The 20,250-nt window shown below is 40.1% G+C and overlaps 1 protein-coding gene across 1 annotated transcript in view; it reads right to left on the reverse strand.

Annotated features, from left to right (window-relative positions):
* Positions 1–19,314, reverse strand: part of kcnn4 (potassium intermediate/small conductance calcium-activated channel, subfamily N, member 4) — an 80,455-nt gene extending 61,141 nt beyond the window's left edge. Inside the window, exon 1 of the mRNA XM_062063201.1 lies at positions 18,441–19,314. Within this exon, the coding sequence (XP_061919185.1) occupies positions 18,441–18,728 (288 nt within the window). The 5' untranslated portion in view covers positions 18,729–19,314. The remainder of the gene's footprint in view (positions 1–18,440) is intronic.
* Between the last annotated feature and the right edge of the window lie 936 nt (positions 19,315–20,250).

Below are 20,250 nucleotides of genomic sequence, written 5' to 3' on the forward strand. Positions count from 1 at the left end.
ATGCAGATCCTCACCAAAATGTACTGAATAATTTCTTGATTCATGTGACACCGAGCGACAAAGTTTGGTGAATATTAGTTTTGTCTATAAGTGTTATCTTGATAATGGTGTCTCTATCCTTTTATTTTATTTGTGTGTTTTGCTTTTTGACACTTTTTTGCAACGCTTATTGCAAAATGAGTAGCAACCTCAATGAGAACAATACAAGAATATACACTTGAGGTTATGTTTTAGTGTTTTCACATTTAACAATGGTTCACTTATTTTTACCCTTGTATGATGGGGAAATGTCACAATGTTACTTAACACACTGCCTGCACTGTTAATGAAGTCTTTATGATGGTGACAGTTTCACCTTGAAAGAGTTTATTTCTGTTTCTAATGACACTGTTTGGAAATTCTTAGAAATCTGTGAAGAAATGCTGCCCAACACTGGATTTTGTTGAGTCTTAATGCTTCCAGGTACAGTGGTACCTCAACTGAAGAGTGACCCAACTTAAAAGTGTTTTAAGATAAGAGCTGTCTCTCAGATAATTGTTATGCAAGCAAAAATTTGAGTTACAAGATTCTTTGCCATTTGTTAGCATAGGAAATGCTACAGTAAAACATCCGGTCTTGTTTGCTAGCATTAGCTTATAGCTAAAGATTCACGATACCTTGTTTTTTTAGGCATAGGAAGGAAGTGTGTGAGTGTGAATGACAGTGCTGAGAAGCATATTCATTGATTTAAAAAAAGGAAATAATAAAAAATGAGCGTGTAGCCAATTAGGTGAAGCAGTTGGAGCGTATCACAGCTAGTCTGCACCATACGGAAGCAGACTGAGTCCAACACCAGCCAGAATGTTAAAATAATATCTAAACGGCGGAAATGTATCCATGAAAATAAGGAAAAGCTGCTGATGGTGTGTTTGAAACAGTTGGAAAGTGATACCGTAGAAGTTAACTCTCCAAAGTAAATACTGTACATTATTATTACATTACTTCATAAAACTATTGTATTTGTTTGTACTACATTCATTTGTATTGTTTTTTAATACAATATGTATTATCTAAAAGTCTAAAATGCATGTTAAATATTACAAAATGTTGATGTTTTGGGGGGAAAGCACCAGTGATTTCAATCCATTCCAATGGGAGATGTTGATTTGTGATACAAGCGTTTTGAGTTAAGAGCTCCTTCCCAGAACCGATTCAGCTTGTAAGTTGAGGTACTACTGTACCTCACTGAACAGGTGGTCATTGCCTCATAAATAAAAGCAGCTTGATCATTTTAAATTGTTCTTTTTATCGGTTACACCCATTGAGAACTTACATAAGACTCTATCTCACCTTCTTCTCGCCAGGTAAACATTCATTTAAAGTCCTGAGAGTGTTCATTGCTGTCAGAGGAAGTTCTGATGTAAACAGTACTTAAATGTGATTTAAATTTTAAAAAGCTGCTTACAATAATTCAACATGAAGGAAACCTGACCATTTAGGTAGTACGATGACGACCGTTGGCATTACACACCTTTTTCCCTCCTGTTTCTGCCACAGTCCATCCACATGGTGTCTGTATTCTGTCAGGGCTCTAATTAGAAGGAGGTTAAACATTTCACCACATTCCCGTCCAGCAGAGCAACAGCATGTTTCCTGCCAGTTTTCTAAAAGTGTTTTTGTAATGTTTTCCTGTTGGAAATTTCGAGCCCGGTGAGCTTAATTTCAGGTTAACCTTCACACAGATTGTTTCTCACAGTCTCCGAAACGAGACATCAGCAGCAGGTCGGAAAATATAATGAAAATCCAACGCAAAGGTTATTTCCTGCTTAGCTAGTAATATAATAAATAAATAAAGCCAAAGAAAAAAGATCACGTGCATCTGGTGTATTTAACGCTTGCATACAGCGAATTACACACTACTTAAGTCCAATGCAATGCAACTATTTTGTTATTTACACTTCATCACTGCAAGGAAATTATAGGACTATTTATATAATTGCCTCTCAATAAAAGCACTATTTTCCTGTGTGCGCTTAAAGGGGAACTGCCCTTCCCATGAGCCAAAAACACCCAATAGTACTCCTTCTTCAGCTTGACAGCATCCCTCACCGACACCAGCAGGTTCTGATATTACCGCCACGGCAAGCACCGACCACCTTGCGGTCACAGCTCCGATTAGCTGCCTCGACAATAGAGGCACAGAACACAGTCTATTTGGACTTAATGTCCAGCGCCTCCCTCGTAACATGTTCGAAGTTCTTCCGGAGGTGGGAATTGAAACTCTCTCTGACGGGAGACTCTGTTAGACGTTCCTAGCAGACCCTCACTGTGCGTTTGGGCCTGCCAGGTCTGTCCAGCATCTCCTCCACCATCAGAGATGACTCACCACCTGGTCATTGGTTTAAAAAGTTCCACCCCTCTCTTCACCCGAGTGTCCAAAACATGAGACCGCAAATCCGATAATTCAACCACAAAGTCGATCATCGAACTGTGGTTTGGGCGTTCTGGTGCCTCTGAACTGTTGTTTGGTACATAAGCACAAACAACAGTCAGGACCCGTCCCCCCACCCTGAGGCTAAGGAAAGCTACCCTCTCGTCCACCGGGTTAAACTCCAACGTACAGGCTCTGAGCCCCGGGCCCACAGATATAGCCACCCCGGCCAGTTGCCTCTCACTGCTTGCAACGCCAGAGTGGAAGAGAGTCTGGCCCCTCTTGAGAAGACTGGTTCCAAAGCCTTTGCTGTGCGTTGAAGTGAGACCGACTAGATCCAGCCAGAACTTCTCTACCTCGCGCACCAGCTGAGGCTCCTTCCCCCCCAGCGAGGTGACGTTCCGTGTCCCAAGAGCTGGCTTCTGTAGCCGAGGATCGGACCACTGAGGGCCCTGCCTTCGACTGCTGCCCAGCTCACAGAGCAGCCGACTTCTATGGAACCTCCTAAGGGTGGTCTAAGCTTTTATTGTTTTAAGAATTGGTTTGTACTGTAGCACTTTAAGATGTATTCATATGAAAAGTGCTTAACAAATACAATCTATTATTATTATTTATCATTTCTGCCGAGCGCTGTAGCATCCTACTCTGTTCAGTGATCCTTAAACGCACCGTAAAAACACCATTCTCTCGTATTCCTCTGAGTATAAAAACGATCACTTTGTCTTAAGAGAGCACAGCTTGTAGGTTCAATTAGTTGCTCAGACAATAATGTGTTTGTAAAAGTTTAGATTGGGGGATGTCAATTCTTAATGGGGGAAAAAATTAATGTATCTTGTTTTCATGTTAAGATTTAAGTTAGCGAGCTTGCGCCAGTCAGTCTGGGATTTTATCAAAGTGCAGTTATCAATCACAGTTTTTCGATAATTTACATTTAAAATGGTAATAATAATTGTTGGGAGTTTTACCGCGGTTAACAATAATACTGTGTATTGCTACATCCCTAGACAACTGACAGTTTGACACCAACTGTTAAAATAATCAATGGACTCAATTGATAGACGCTATATATATTTTCTATTAAATAATCACATGTTCATAGTCCAGATACACTGAACGTCCATTAATACCAGGATGTTCAAACACGTCAGATATGTGTGTGTTCCCCTTTCGCTGCGGCCACACTCACAAGACAACAATGTGCATTTTATTTGTTTTTTCTAGTTAATACAGAGTGGCCTTATGGTCTTTTCATCCTCATTTTAATGGATGTTTCCAGGTGTCTCCAATTGTAGCAATCAATAGATTTCATCCATCCATCCATCCATCCATCTTCTTCCGCTTATCCGAGGTCGGGTCGCGGGGGCAGCAGCCTAAGCAGGGAAGCCCAGACTTCCCTCTCCCCAGCCACTTCGTCCAGTTCCTCCCGGGGGATCCCGAGTCGTTCCCAGGCCAGCCGGGGGAGATAGTCTTCCCAACGTGTCCTGGGTCTTTCCCGTGGCCTCCTACCGGTCGGACGTGCCCGAAACACCTCCCTAGGGAGGCGTTCGGGTGGCATCCTGACCAGATGCCCGAACCACCTCATCTGGCTCCTCTCGATGTGGAGGAGCAGCGGCTTTACTTTGAGCTCCTCCCGGATGACAGAGCTTCTCACCCTATCTCTAAGGGAGAGCCCCGCCACCCGGCGGAGGAAACTCATTTCGGCCGCTTCTACCCGTGTTCTTGTCCTTTCGGTCATGACCCAAAGCTCATGACCATAGGTGAGGATGGGAACGTAGATCGACCGGTAAATTGAGAGCTTTGCCTTCACCACAACGGATCGATACAGCAGCCGCATTACTAAAGACGCCGCACCGATCCGCCTGTCGATCTCACGATCCACTCTTCCCTCACTCCTAAACAAGACTCCGAGGTACTTGAACTCCTCCACTTGGGGCAAGATCTCCCCAACCCGGAGATGGCACTCCACCCTTTTCCGGGCGAGAACCATAGACTCTGACTTGGAGGTGCTGATTCCCATCCGAGTCGCTTCACACTCGGCTGCAAACCGATGTAGTGAGAGCTGAAGATCTTGGCCAGATGAAGCCATCAGGACCACATCATTTGCAAATAGCAGAAACCTAATCCTGCAACCACCAAACCATATACCCTCAACGCCCTGACTGCGCCTAGAAATTCTGTCCATAAAAGTTATGAACAGAATCTGTGACAAAGGGCAGCCTTGGCGGAGTCCAACCCTCACTGGATGCGGACCAAGCTCTGACACTGATTATACAGGGAGCGGACCGCCACAATAAGACAGTCCGTTACCCCATACTCTCTGAGCACTCCCCACAGGACTTCCCGGGGTACACGGTCGAATGCCTTCTCCAAGTCCACAAAGCACATGTAGACTGGTTGGGCAAACTCCAATGCACCCTCAAGGACCCTGCCGAGAGTATAGAGCTGGTCCACAGTTCCATGACCAGGACAAAAACCACACTGTTCCTCCGGAATCCGAGGTTCGACTATCCGGCGTAGCCTCCTCTCCAGAACACCTGAATAGACCTTACCGGGAAGGCTGAGGAGTGTGATCCCACAATAGTTGGAACACACCCTCCGGTTCCCCTTCTTAAAGAGAGGAACCACCACCCCGGTCTGCCAATCCAGAGGTGCCGCCCCCGATGTCCACGCGATGTTGCAGAGTCTTGTCAACCAAGACAGCCCCACAGCATCCAGAGCCTTAAGGAACTCCGGGCGGATCTCATCCACCCCCGGGGCCTTGCCACCCAGGAGCTTTTTAACTACCTCGGCAACCTCAGCCCCAGAAATAGGAGAGCCCACCACAGATTCCCCAGGCACTGCTTCCTCATAGGAAGACGTGCTGGTAGGATTGAGGAGGTCTTCGAAGTATTCCCTCCACCGATCCACAACATCCGCAGTCGAGGTCAGCAGAACACCACCCCCACCATACACGGTGTTGACATTGCACTGCTTCCCCTTCCTGAGGCGGCGGATGGTGGTCCAGAATCGCTTCGAAGCCGTCCGGAAGTCGTTTTCCATGGCTTCCCCGAACTCCTCCCATGTCCGAATTTGAAGCCGCACACCGCTTGGCCTGTCAGTGCCTGTCTGCTGCCTCCGGAGTCCTATGAGTTAAAGGACTCTTTCTTCAGCTTGACGGCATCCCTCTAGGATTACCGCCACGACAGGCACCAACCACCTTGCGGCCACAGCTCCAATCGGCCGCCTCGACAATAGAGGTACGGAACATGGTCCACTCGGACTCAATGTCCAGCGCCTCCCTCGTGACATGTTCAAAGTTCTTCCGGAAGATAGATTTCATAGTTTTTCAAATTGTTTTATGATGTGTGGTGTACACTGCATCCAAACTTCCAGTGCCGTATAACGTTTCACCTTCCTTGGGCGCTGGACTTATCGCAGCCTCAAAGGCGCATAATAACAAAAGTACTTAAGTCAAAGAGATTTGACATTGAACATTCACATTTCATGGTCGATGAAGGGTTAGCCACAGTCCGCGCAGTTGCACACCTTTTTTCACTTGAGCACATTAAGACTAGAGCTCAAACGACTCCTCGAATAACTCGATTACAAAATATATTCGAGGAATTTTTGCTGCCTCGAGGCGTCGTTAAGTTTTTGTTTTGATTTTGTTTTTGTTTTGTTTTGTTTTTATGGCATTTTGCCTTGTTTAGTAGTCAAACCACGGACTGTTTAGGTGTTGCACAGCGTGTTTACGTCAGATCATACGCCCCCTGCACTGCACAACACCGCTCCTTTAAATACGCTTGAGTTTAGTGAACTTTTTCGCCGACATAACTCGCAATGGCAGACGCCGCAGAAAGCAGTTGACAAGAGCTATAGCAAAACGAGGGAATTAAGAAGCGACAAAAGTTGTCTAAGGTGTGGGAACACTTCACACTAAAATCGAAGGAAAACGCAGTTGTATGCAAACATTGCAAAGTGGAGCTCACATACCACAATAGCACAAGTTCGATGCTGCAGCACCTGTCGAGAAAGCATCCGATTGAGGGATGTCCAGAGGCGAGGTAAGTCATCTATTATCAAATGTAAACGCAAAACTTGTGTTAGTAAAATAAATGTTATTCATTATGATGACCAGAATGTGTTCTTTCACTCCCGCAAAGTCATCAAATGCCGCCAAAAGGTGTTGAAAACTAACAACGCTATCCGAGCTGTCATGTTCAATTAGCCTTTCATTAGTAACCACGCGAAGTAGTCGTGCAAAGTTATTCGGGTTATTCAAGTCAGGCAACCACATGCTACTTGGATAGCTTGCACCTGCAACCACTATGGCAGGGGTCACCAACGCGGTGCCCGCGGGCACCAGGTCGCCCGTAAGGACCAGATGAGTCGCCCGCGGGCCTGTTCTAAAAAAAAATATATATATATATATATATATATATATATATTTTTTTTTTTTTTTTTAATTAAATCTACATAGAAAAAACACAAGATACACTTTCAATCAGTGCATCAACCCAAACAACCTCCCCCATGCACACTCATCCACACCCACTCACACAAAAGGGGTTATTTCTTTCTGCTACCAATATTCTGGTTCCCACAACATAGACAACACATCTGCAAGGGACACAGTCCCTGAAGCACACATGATTGTATAGGCTGCTGGTCCACTAACATTTTCATTAATTACTATTTTTTATGTAATTATTTTTATATTGTTTTACTTTCTTTTTTATCCAAGAAAATGTTTTTTATTTATTTATCTTATTTTATTTTATTTTTTAAAAAAGGGCCTTATCTTCAACAGACCAGGTTGTCAATGAAATTAGATTTGTTTAAAGGGTTTTTTAAACCAGGCCCAGTCCAGATAATGTCCAAGTCGGACTCAGAAACACACACCTTCATTCATGTACACAGAAAAAAATTTGGGAACACAACAGATTGCATATAATTTATAAACAAAATTACATTTTCAAAATAAGCATTTATGTACAGTCCAGATTATGTCCAGGTCACTCAAATTAGGGAACACAACAACAGATATCATATAATCTATAAACATAATTATACTTTCAAAATAAGCCTTTGAGGACTTCTCATCTTTTTTTAAATGTTTTTTGGCATCTTTATCGTTTTCAACCATGTAACTTTCTAAAGTTAGAAAATACTGAATAAATGTTTTAGAGAAAGTAATACTAAGTGAATATCTGTTTTTGGCCTTAAAAATAAACATTTTACCGAGTACTATAATTAAATTGACTAAATCATGATTGTCAATGAACTCTCCTAAAATAACAGAAACCACATTAAGCTTCATAAACAAACCAATCCTTAAACACATTTTTTTAACTTCCACCCAAAACAAAGACACAATATGACAATACCAAAACAAATGCAGGGTGGATTCAGGCTCCTGACAACAAAATCGGCAATCATCTGACTCTGTCATATTCCATAATTTTAACATTTTCCCTGTGGGTAAGAAGTTATAAATAATTTTAATTTGAAAATAACGATTTTGCACATCGATAGTGGTTTTATAGATTAGTTTGAATATGGCATCCCATGGCAACGGGCAGTCAAAAAAGTCCTCCCATTTTCCATTTGTGTTGTATGAGGCAGCCTTCAAAGATGTCTTTATTAAATAAAAATTATATATTTTTCTATTTACTTTAGTTCCTTTTTGCCAACTAGAATTTCTTATTAGAGGTTTACAAACTAATAATTTAGTAGTTCCATAATTAATTATTTGTTTCCATCTTTTCCCAATTACTCCAGTTAGTTGATAAAATGAAAAGCTTGAGCAAGCATCACCATACATAGCTCTAAATTCATCATACTTCATAATTTTACCATTCTCATTGATAATATCATCGACAAAAATGATTCCTCTTTCAAACATATTTTTCCAAAGGAAAGGCTTTCCATCTATTACAATATTAGAGTTCATCCATATTAACTGCTGCAAAATATCGTCTCTTTTTTCTGGCACATAAAATTGAAAACACCACTATGAGTGGATTGTTTCCTTTATGAACCCCGCCATGTTTCCCAGCAGACTCTCTGGGAGGGGATCACTTGTAAAAAAGGATACAATTTCTTTTGATACAGTACATGTTTTTTGTCCAACAGGACATTTGTGTATTACTCAATGTTTAAATACATCTTTGGAACAATTGATGCTTTTAAAGACAGACACATAGCTTCAAGGTTGAGAAGTTTCAGGCCCCCATATTCATACTCTTTGTACAAAACCTTTCTTTTAATCTTTTCTGGTTTGCCGTTCCAGACAAAATCGAAGACCCTCCGCTCATAAATCTTAAAAAAGTTTTGTGATGGAGCTGGTAATGACAAAAACAAATAAATAAATTGAGGAATAATTAACGAGTTGGCAATAGACATTTTACCATACAAGGTTAGGGATTTCCCTTTCCATAATTGCATAATTTTGTCCAGCTTTCTTAGTCGATTATCATAATTTACTGAGCCTAAATCTTCCAGATTTTCTGGGACAACAACACCAAGTATGTTAACTGGTCCATCTGTCCACAAAACAGGCTCTTTGCATTCCATTCGAAAGGACGTTCCCTTTAGATTTCCGATCCTTAACATTTTACATTTATCATAATTAAGCTTAAGGCCAGATTTCTGTGAAAATATGTCCAAAAGATTAAGAAGGTTCCGCAAACAATAAGGAAAAATCTTATCTTTGTGAATCAGCCTTTTCTGACATGAACTTCATCAAGAACAAACACAGAACACGCCTCCCTGATGCACATCTGCAAGACTCACTCAGAGTTGCAGTGTCAAGTTACACACCAGAGTACAACACACTAGTTAACAGCATGCAATGCCAGGCTTCCCACTAACTGACAAAGAAACAGATAACAGATTTGGTGTCCAGTTCAAAGTGTGACATGATTTAAAAATTTGAGAGTTTACTTTTGTATTTTACATGAGTTATTATTTGTACAAACATGGTGCAAAGTAATTCATGATTTGTTAAAAAATATTAGTGGCTAGCTAGTTAAAATGGGGTATTGTGATTTCACAAGACTGTCTTAGAAGTGATCATTTGAAAATGTTCAATTTGAAAAATGTGCACTTAGAGAAAATATAAAAATAAAGTGTTGCATATTGATATTTATCTGTTTCTATATATATTTATTGTGAGAAATCATTAAGATGATCAGTGTTTCCACAAAGATAAATATCATTAATTATTAATAATAACAGAGTTAAAGGTAAATTGAGCAAATTGGCTACTTCTGGCAATTTATTTAAGTGTGTATCTAACTAGTAGCCCTTCGCATTAATCAGTACCCAAGAAGTAGCCCTTGGTTTCAAAAAGGTTGGTGACCCCTGCACTATGGTCTCTATAGCATCGGCGCCGATCTACATTTCTGCCAGTGGGTGCTCGGACGGGAAAATCTGACGCTACTTTTCTGAGCATATGGTTGCACATTTCAAATGCAGTATTAAAGGCACTACCTAATCCACTTTTTAATGAAAACTGTTCTTATTGTTTTATTTTTCATACTTATATTAATACTATATATATATATATATATATATATATATATATATATATATATATATATATATATATATATATATATATATATATATATATATATATATATATATATATATATATATATGTGTGTGTGTTTTCCTCTCAAACATGTTATAATGGCAAAATGAACATTGATTACTATTTTGCATGCAAAGAAAGCAATGAACTGTATTGCATTCTTAAAATGTAAAACTGTTTTCGTCATTATTAAGTGGTTTGTCTTTTTATATTGTTTATGTATTGTTGGCAGGTTGAAAACAGCTCAGCGGATTGCGTGGAGAAACCACCATTTAAACGGCACCGTATAATAATTATCAAAAACGCACAAGAGACAAGAACTTTGTTAATGCGGTCACACCACAATGTGAGCGCACCTATTTTTATTAGCACACACAAATTGGCACAATCAACCACGGACGCATTTCAGCTGTGCGTGTCAGCCTTCAATAATGAAAACAGGCGTTTAGGAAATAAAAGACAATCAGGCCGAACGCTGTTTAATTATACATCTTAACATGTATAATTAAACCTTAATTAAGCAAAAATATTGCTCCGGCCCAGCTGCACCAAATAATAATATAAATCCATTTAATAAATTCAAAATACACATAAGGCAACAAGAGAACTTACACTTCTCAAATAATAATATAAATCCATTTAATAAAGTCAAAATACAAATAAGGCAACAAGAGAACTTACACTTCTCTTTTGTAAAGAGCCGATATGGCATCTACATCAACAATATGATTTTCCTGAGAAGCTGGACAGGACAAAAAAATTATAATAATAAAAATAAAAATAAGCAAAAATATGATTTATTCGATTACTCGTTAATCGATCGGGATATTCGATAGAATACTCGATTACTAAAATATTCGATAGCTGCAGCTTTAATTAGGACCATGTCAGATTTTGTTTTCTTCTCATTTTTTTATATTCAAAGTGTTGTGTTTAACTTTTCTGCAAATTTTTAGGCTTCCACGTTCCAACTAAAAGATCCCCAGAAAGCTGAAAGGCTATGCCTCATTGAAATATTCAGGTCCCTAGTGGGATATGGGGTCAAAGTGCAAACTCCCGCTTAGCACAACATACACTGACTTCCAGACTAAATGATGCGGAAAGTTCACCTCAAGTTCCGAGGGTAATCTCGCTGCAGGGGGAAAAGGCAAAATGTGGAAAAATGGTCCACAAATAGCTTTATTTTCGTGCAGAACCAACATAACCAGTATGCTGCCATTAACTTTGATAGGTCCAGTACACAGTACACTCTGCAGCATAAATGCATTTGAAGTGGTTTTAACAAACTAAAGCAATCAATGCATTACTTGGCCAGTATATAGATTATGAATGACTAAAAGGCTTATAACTGGGAAGGAACACACTCAAGACGGTAACAGTACATTAAATGTAAAAAGTAATGCAGACAATTATTACATAAGTATACTGTACAATTTAATAAACCACATAGGACTTTCTGAGGATGCTGAAAAGTACTTAAATGGCTAATTATGAGTGTATTTGACTCAACAAGGTGGTCTAATGTTTCCTCATGCATGGGAACCTTTTTCCATGAGGGACTGTTGTTGATTGTGCAGCCTGCCCTTATCTGCTAAGATCTGCAAATTAATGGCATGACGGGTCTGGAAGTGGCCTAGCTAATCAAAGCCTGCACAAGTGTTGTCCGGCTCATGCTGTTTGCTAGTGAGAAGGAAGTTGCTATGACGAGACTGAGTGGGAAGTCTTCTCCATCCATTGTGGCGCTATTAGGAGCTACATTCACCACTAAAAAGCTTCCTCATTGTCCGCTGTCTCCTTTGTCATCCACATGTTGCAGACATTATCAGAGTATGTTTTACATTTGAAAAGTGTCTGTTCATCATAAACATTAATTTGTGCTCTAACACATTTACCCATGCACTTTAGGGACAAGCGGTAGAAAATGGATGGATGGAAGGACTTTAGGAGCATTTGTGAACTGTTGCAAGCAATTTACAGCTGTATTTTTTTGTTGGTAAAAGAGAGATGATGAGAGATTATCATCACACTTCAACATGTCTAACATGTAAATGCTGCCTATTTGCTAGCTCAGTATTGTAAATGAAAATCTGGATAAAAAAAAGCTAACAAACATACAAGGTCTTGTGGTTAGAGTGTCTGCCCTGGGTGAGTTCAAACCTCGGCCAAGGCATACCAAACACTATAAAAATGGGACACATTACCTCCCTGCTTGGCACTCAGCATCAAGGGTTAGAATTGGGGGTTAAATCAACAAAATTATTCCCGCTGTTCACTGCTCCCCTCACCTCTCAGGGGGTAGAACAAGGGGATGGGTCCAATGCAGAGGATACTTTCACCACACCTAGTGTGTGTGTGTGTGACTATCAGTGGTACTTTAACTTAACTTTAACATTTATAACCAAATTAGCACTGTAGACATAAACCAGAAGTAGGTATGAGCTACACGAAAATCGTGCCATTTGACCAATAAACATTGCTGGTCCTGCTTTGTCCACACATGAAACTAATGTTTTGATTAGACAAAAGCAAATTTGATTGGCCAAAATTTACGATGTAGTTTTTTGGTTTTTTTAACTTTTCAAGTATGATATGCCAGAAGTAAACATCAAGTATGAAACTGAGTGAAACATTTCCAATAAAAAGCATGTTTTGCCACATTTTAGTTTTTTTGTTGTTTTTTTTTTTTTACCAAAGATGACTATTCTTTATCACACACTACTGTGGTATGCGGTGGAAGAGGGGTTAGTGTGTGTGCCTCACAATAAGAAGGTCCCGCACTCTGGGTCTTTCTGTGTGGAGTTTGCATGATCTCCCGGTGACTGCGTGGGTTCCCTCCGGGTACTCCGGCTTCATCCCACCTCCAAAGACATGCACCTGGGGATAGGTTGATTGGCAACACTAAATTTGCCCTAGTGTGAATGTTGTCTGTCTATCTGTGTTGGCCCTGCGATGAGGTGGCGACTTGTCCAGGGTGTAGAAAATGCAGCTGGGATGGGCTCCAGTGGCCCCCAGGACCCCGAAAGAGACAAGCGGTAGAACATGGATGGATGGATACTGTGGGATATCATTCCATTCCTCAACCAGGTGTTGTTGCTAGTCAATTTATATCATCATTTATATTCTCATTTACCTTGGCCATCAGGTAGGTTTGTCTGTCAGTTAGTTAGTTAGCAAAATAATGTAAAACGTTATGGGTGTTTTTGATTTTGAAATGTACATTTTTGGGGGTGATCCAGATCATTTCTACTACATACTTTTTTGATGCTCAACTGTTCCTTGTGTATGCTAGTGGCAACGTCTCCACCCACAGAGACAAAGCAATTGGATGACTGACAATAGGGTTAACTCTCTTTATTTTATTATACGGAAATAGGGCCTGGCATAGGCCTGCACTCTCTTGAGTGATTTATTTCTTGGTTTTTAAAATATTGTAGCCTATAGCAGAAGTGAATGTTAAGTATAGGAAAACACTCCCTATTACTATTCCGTTGTTGCTGTCTAATAATTAGTATGCATCTCCATATTGTGAGTTTACTGAACAAAAATGACTTTTCTTTGTCACACACTCCTGTGGGATGGCCTTCCATTTCTCTGTTACCTTTTTCAAGTATGGTATGTATGGTAGAAGTAAACATCAATAATTAAACTCTCCAGTTACAAGCATAGATTGCTACATTTTGTGAGTTCACTTAACACTTAAGACTTTTCTTTGTCAGACTGTGGGATGGTATTCTACTCCACAACCTTAAGTTGCAGCAAGTCAGTTTACGTTACCATTTTCAAGTATTGTAAGGCAGAAGTAAACATCAGGTATGAAGCTGTTAAAAAAAGCTCATATTGCCACATTTTGTGAGTTCATGTAACAAATATTACTTTTCTTTGTCACACATTGCTGTGGGATGGCGTTTCACTTGTCCATTACCATTTAACATATGGTATGGCAGAAGTACACATCAAGATTCAAACTCTCAAATAAAAAGAATGGGTTGCTACATTTTGTGAGCTCACTTAACACTTGTGACTTTTCTTTGTCACACACTGCTGTGGGATGGTATTCCACTTTCCCATTACATTTTAACATATGGTAAGGAAGAAGTATATATCAAGATTCAAACTCTCACATCAAAAGATTGGATTGCTACATTTTGTGAGCTCATTTAACACTTATGACTTTTTTTTGTCACACACTGCTGTGGGATGGCATTCCACTTTTCCATTAGCATTTAACATGCTAAGGCAGAAGTATATATCATGATTCAAACTCTCACATACAAAGCTTGGATTGCTACATTTTGTGAGCTCACTTAACACATACAACTTTTCTTTGTCACACACTGCTGTGGGATGGCATTCCAATTTTCCATTACCATATAACATATGGTAAGGCAGACGTATACATCAAGACTCAAACTCTCACATAAAAAGCTTGGATTGCTACATTTTGTGAGCTCACTTATTAACACATACTTTTCTTTGTCACACACTGTTGTGGGATGGCATTCCAATTTTCTATTACCATTTAACATATGGTAAGGCAGACGTATATATCAAGACTCAAACTCTCACATAAAAAGCTTGGATTGCTACATTTTGTGAGCTCACTTATTAGCACATACTTTTCTTTGTCACACACTGTTGTGGGATGGCATTCCAATTTTCTATTACCATTTAACATATGGTAAGGCAGACGTATATATCAAGACTCAAACTCTCACATAAAAAGCTTGGATTGCTACATCTTGTGAGCTCACTTACCACTTACGACTTTTCTTTGTCATACACTGCTGTGGGATGGCATTCCACTCCTCAACCAGGAGTTGTAGAAAGTCGATTTATCGTACCATTTTAAAGTATGATACGGCAGAAGTAAACATCAAATATGAAAACAATCCCTGTGTACGTCATGTTGTCACTGTCCAATAAAAAGCATGTATAGTCACATTGTGTAAGTTTACTTCCCAAAAATGACTTTTTTGTTTATTATATAAAATTCCATTCGTTTGTGAAGGCTCTTCAAAAAGTATGCAAACCTCCATCAGAACGCCAAAATAAACTAGTCTGTGTATACTTATTTTACTTACTTTTCTCAGGTCACGTTCTATATTTTATATGTAAACACTCCTTACTATCATTTACTATTTACTTGTACAGTACTCTTTCAATATGGAGCATTTTTTTATCAATGCATTATATGAAAGTTTGAACTCCATCCTTATTTAAAAGTTGTTTGTATAAGGATAAGGTGCAGCTAGGCAAACAGTAGGCATATTTGAGTTAGTCATCTGAGGTATACATACCGCTTCATAGCTCATGACACATTATCTGTATGTACAAACCCTGTTTTCATATGAGTTGGGAAATTGTGTTAGATGTAAATGTAAACGGAATACAATGATTTGCAAATCATTTTCAACCCATATTCAGTTGAATATGCTACAAAGACAACATATTTGATGTTCAAACTGATAAACTTTTTTTTTTTTTTGCAAAAAATCATTAACTTTAGAATTTGATGCCAGCAACACGTGACAAAGAAGTTGGGAAAGGTGGCAATAAATACTGATAAAGTTTAGGAATGCTCATCAAACACTTATTTGGAACATCCCACAGGTGAACAGGCAAATTGTGAACAGGTGGGTGCCATGATTGGGTTTAAAAGTAGATTCCATGAAATGCTCAGTCATTCACAAACAAGGATGGGGCGAGGGTCACCACTTTGTCAACAAATGCGTGGGCAAATTGTTGAACAGTTTAAGAAAAACCTTTCTCAACCAGCTATTGCAAAGAATTTAGGGATTTCACCATCTACGGTCCGTAATATCATCAAAGGGTTCAGAGAATCTGGAGAAATCACTGCACGTAAGCAGCTAAGCCCGTGACCTTCGATCCCTCAGGCTGTACTGCATCAACAAGTGACATCAGTGTGTAAAGGATATCACCACATGGGCTCAGGAACACTTCAGAAACCCACTGTCAGTAACTACAGTTGGTCACTACATCTGTAAGTGCAAGTTAAAACTCTCCTATGCAAGGCGAAAACCGTTTATCAACAACACCCAGAAACGCCGTCGGCTTCGCTGGGCCTGAACTCATCTAAGATGGACTGATACAAAGTGTAAAACTGTTTTGTGGTCTGACGAGTCCACATTTCAAATTGTTTTTGGAAACTGTGGACGTTGTGTCCTCCGGACCAAAGAGGAAAAGAACCATCCGCATTGTTATAGGCGCAAAGTTGAAAAGCCAGCATCTGTGATGGTATGGGTGTGTATTAGTGCCCAAGACATGGGTAACTTACACATCTGTGAAGGCGCCATTAATGCTGAAACGTACATACAGGCTTTGGAGCAACATATGTTGCCATCCAAGCAACGTTACCATGGACGCCCCTGCTTTTTTCAGCAAGACAATGCCAAGCCACGTGTTACATAAACGTGGCCTCATAGTAAAAGAGTGCGGGTACTAGACTGGCCTGCCTGTAGTCCAGACCTGTCTCCCATTGAAAATGTGTGGCGCATTATGAAGCCTAAAATACCACAACGGAGACCCCCGGACTGTTGAACAACTTAAATGGTTATACTTGTATAGCGCTTTTCTACCTTCAAGGTACTCTAAGCGCTTTTGACAGTATTTCCATATTCACCCATTCACACACACATTCACACACTGATGGCGGGAGCTGCCATGCAAGGCGCTAACCAGCAGCCATCAGGAGCAAGGGTGAAGTGTCTTGCCCAAGGACACAACGGACGTGACTAGGATGGTAGAAGGTGTACATCAAGCAAGAAGAGGAAATAATTCCATCTGCGAAGCTTAAAAAATGTGTCTCCTCAGTTCCTAAACGTTTACTGAGTGTTGTTAAAAGGAAAGGCCATGTAACACAGTGGTGAACATGCCCTTTCCCAAAGACTTTGGCACGTGTTGCAGCCATGAATTTCTAAGTTAATTATTATTTGCAAAAAAAAAATAAAGTTTATGAGTTTGAACATCAAATATCTTGTCTTTGTAGTGCATTCAATTGAATATGGGTTGAAAAGGATTTGCAAATCATTGTATTCTGTTTATATTTACATCTAACACAATTTCCCAACTCTTTTGGAAACAGGGTTTGTACTATTTGCTGCATTTCTGATAGTTGTTTGTGTGCCATGTTTTTCCAGACCACAACAAACGTTACCCAGCTTGCCAAAGATTGTAGTATAATATACTAGAGATGTCCGATAATGGCTTTTTAGCCGATATCCGATATTGTCTATTGTCCAACTCTTAATTACCGATTCCGATATCAACTGATACCAATATATACAGTCGTGGAATTAACACATTATTGTGCCTAATTGTGTTGTGATGCCCTGCTGGATGCATTAAACAATGTAACAAGGTTTTCCAAAATAAATCAACTCAAGTTATGGGAAAAAATGGCAACATGGCACTGCCATATTTATTATTGAAGTCACAAAGTGCATTATTTTTTTAACATGCCTCAAAACAGCAGCTTGGAATTTGGGACATGCTCTCCCTGACAGAGCATGAGGAGGTTGAGGTGGGCGGGGTAGGGGGGGGGGGGGCGGGTAGGGGGTAGCGGGGGGTGAATATTGTAGCATCCCGGAAGAGTTAGTGCTGCAAGGGGTTCTGGGTATTTGTTCTGTTGTGTTACGGTGCGATGTTCTCCCGAAATGTGTTTGTCATTCTTGTTTGGTGTGGGTTCACAGTGTGGCGCATATTTGTAACAGTGTTAAAGTTGTTTATACGGCCACCCTCAGTATGACCTGTATGGCTGTTGACCAAGTATGCTTTGCATTCACTTGTGTGTGGGAAAAGCCGTAGATATTATGTGACTGGGCCGGCACGCAAAGGCAGTGCCTTTAAGGTTTATTTGCGCTCTGTACTTCTCCCTATGTCCGTGTACACAGCGGCGTTTTAAAAAGTCATAAATTTTACTTTTTGAAACAGATACCGATAATTTTGAAACCGATACCGATAATTTCCGATATTACATTTTAAAGCATTTATCGGCTGATAATATCGGCAGTCCGATATTATCGGACACCTCTAATCTATACCTTGGGCCATTCTGAGCCAGTAATTTCCAGAAGTTATCTCATCCTGCGAGAAGCCTCCATTGTACTAATGATTTCCAATGTTGTAAATATGTGTACAATAAAAATTAAGATACAACATTTCTGTCAACGAAGATTTGCGTCAGCCTTTGCTAGTAGGCTAATGTAACTAATATAGACACCTGTGTCATGTGTTGCCTTCATTATAAAACTTATATAGGAATTTTTTGCAGCTCCAGACAGATTTTTTTCTTTTGTATTTTTGGTTCAATATGGCTCTTCAACATTGTGGGTTGCCGACTCCTGTATCAGGCAAACAGTAGGCACATTTGAGTCAAGCCCTTTGAGATTTAGGGCTATATAAATAAACATTGATTGATTGATTGAAGATACATACCACTTCGTAGAAGAAGGGGCACATCTCAGTATGGATGATCATAAGCAGTATTCCGAGCAGAGCTGCACCCAAAGCCAGCGCGCACAGCCGCTTCTTGTCCTCCAACAAGAACTTTCTGTCCCGCAGTCGGTACAGGTCGTCTCCCTCCATGTGAGCCGTCCTTTTCCCTGGAAGCGACACCGGCACGGACACTTCTGCAGTGTCCCCGCCGTTCCTGTCGATCCCACAATTCACTTTGGAGTTGACGTGCATGGCGCGCTTGGTCATCTCCATCTCCAGAGCGCACATGAGTGTGTGCGTGTGGGGTGGTGGTGGGGGTGGGGGGGGCGACTTGGACCGGGACCGCTTTGATAGTCGTCACCCCCCGGCGACGGCGATCTATGCACGGCGTGGGCTCCAGTCATAGGAAGATGTGTCCAACAGTGGTATAGCAATGGCAGAGGCGCGGCATTGATGATGTTTACAAACACACACACACACACACACACACACACACACACACACACACACACACACACACACACACACACACACTGCTGTGTTATCTTATCTTATTTGCATGGCTTCTTGTTTAAGGGGGAAGTCACTCCAAAACTTACTTTTTTTTTTAAAACAAAGTCACAACACGAGGGGCCGTGACGTCACCGTCCCCTTCCTGCTGAGGTACAATGGCGGTCCATTCGTTCCACCCCACCCCAATAAGTACGCTAACCGACGTCACCAACTCCAAATCCGTTTGTACATTTAAACTAATGTATGTGTAACAAACAATTCGTTTGGAAGAACAGTATAAAACAGTGGCAATGTTAGCTTCTGTTGGCTGCGCACCTGCCGCGGTTCTGAGAAAATGTGCGAGCCACTCAAATTGCTACTGAACGTGTGCACGCATGCGCGTCAACGCTGAAGCTTGCTTCGAACAAAATAAACATAGAAATTAAGGTTAAAAAAAAGGTTGCTGTATTGTGGTTTTCTACAGAGCCCCTAAAGCAGGGATGTCCAAAGTGCGGCCCGGGGGCCATTAGCGGCCCGCAGCTAATTGTTTACCGGCCCGCCACACATTCTGGAAATGCTATTGCAAAAATAAAATAAAAACATTTAAAAAAAGTAGAATGAGGTGAAATCTAACTATAAAAAGTTGCAATGTTGACACAAAGCTGCCATGCAGGCTGTTTTTTTTTCTTTTGTCTATCTTTCTTTTTCTTTTTTTGCCATTGCTAAAAAAAACCCAAAAAAAACTATGTTATAATGAATTATTGACCTACTCAAGGCTCCAATTATTTCAATTATTTCACTTTAAAATGTTTTATGTGGAAAATATTGCATATATTGTGTGGTTGCCACACAAAAACATCAACGTTTTCTTTGACAAAAGAGCATAAAACAAACAAAATAATAGTTCAAATGTAAAATTGACAGATATATCTGAAGTTGATCTCATAACTTAAGTGTTGAAAATAAATAAAAACTAATACAAATGTATCACTTTGAGTGGGGCACCTTTTGTATCCTAAATATATTTAATGGGATTTTATTTATCTTTTCACTGTGATTACTCAAAAATAACAATGAATTAATATCAATGGTATCATGCATTATTGATGTTTTTAAGGCTCTAATTACTTCACATCAAACATTGCTTTCTGAATGTTTTGGGCAGTGGGGGAAATACTGCATATTTCAGTTTTATTATAAAAAACAAAGTTGTCTTGACAGAAAAGGCATAAAACCTTTTTGTTTTTTTTAATTTGATATCAACCTAAAGTTGATATACTGTAGCGATTTACTGTAAGCGTTAAATTAAAAAAATTAA

The sequence above is a fragment of the Entelurus aequoreus genome, linkage group LG11 (assembly GCF_033978785.1).
Source record: "Entelurus aequoreus isolate RoL-2023_Sb linkage group LG11, RoL_Eaeq_v1.1, whole genome shotgun sequence".
In the NCBI taxonomy this organism is placed as follows: Eukaryota; Metazoa; Chordata; class Actinopteri; order Syngnathiformes; family Syngnathidae; genus Entelurus; species Entelurus aequoreus.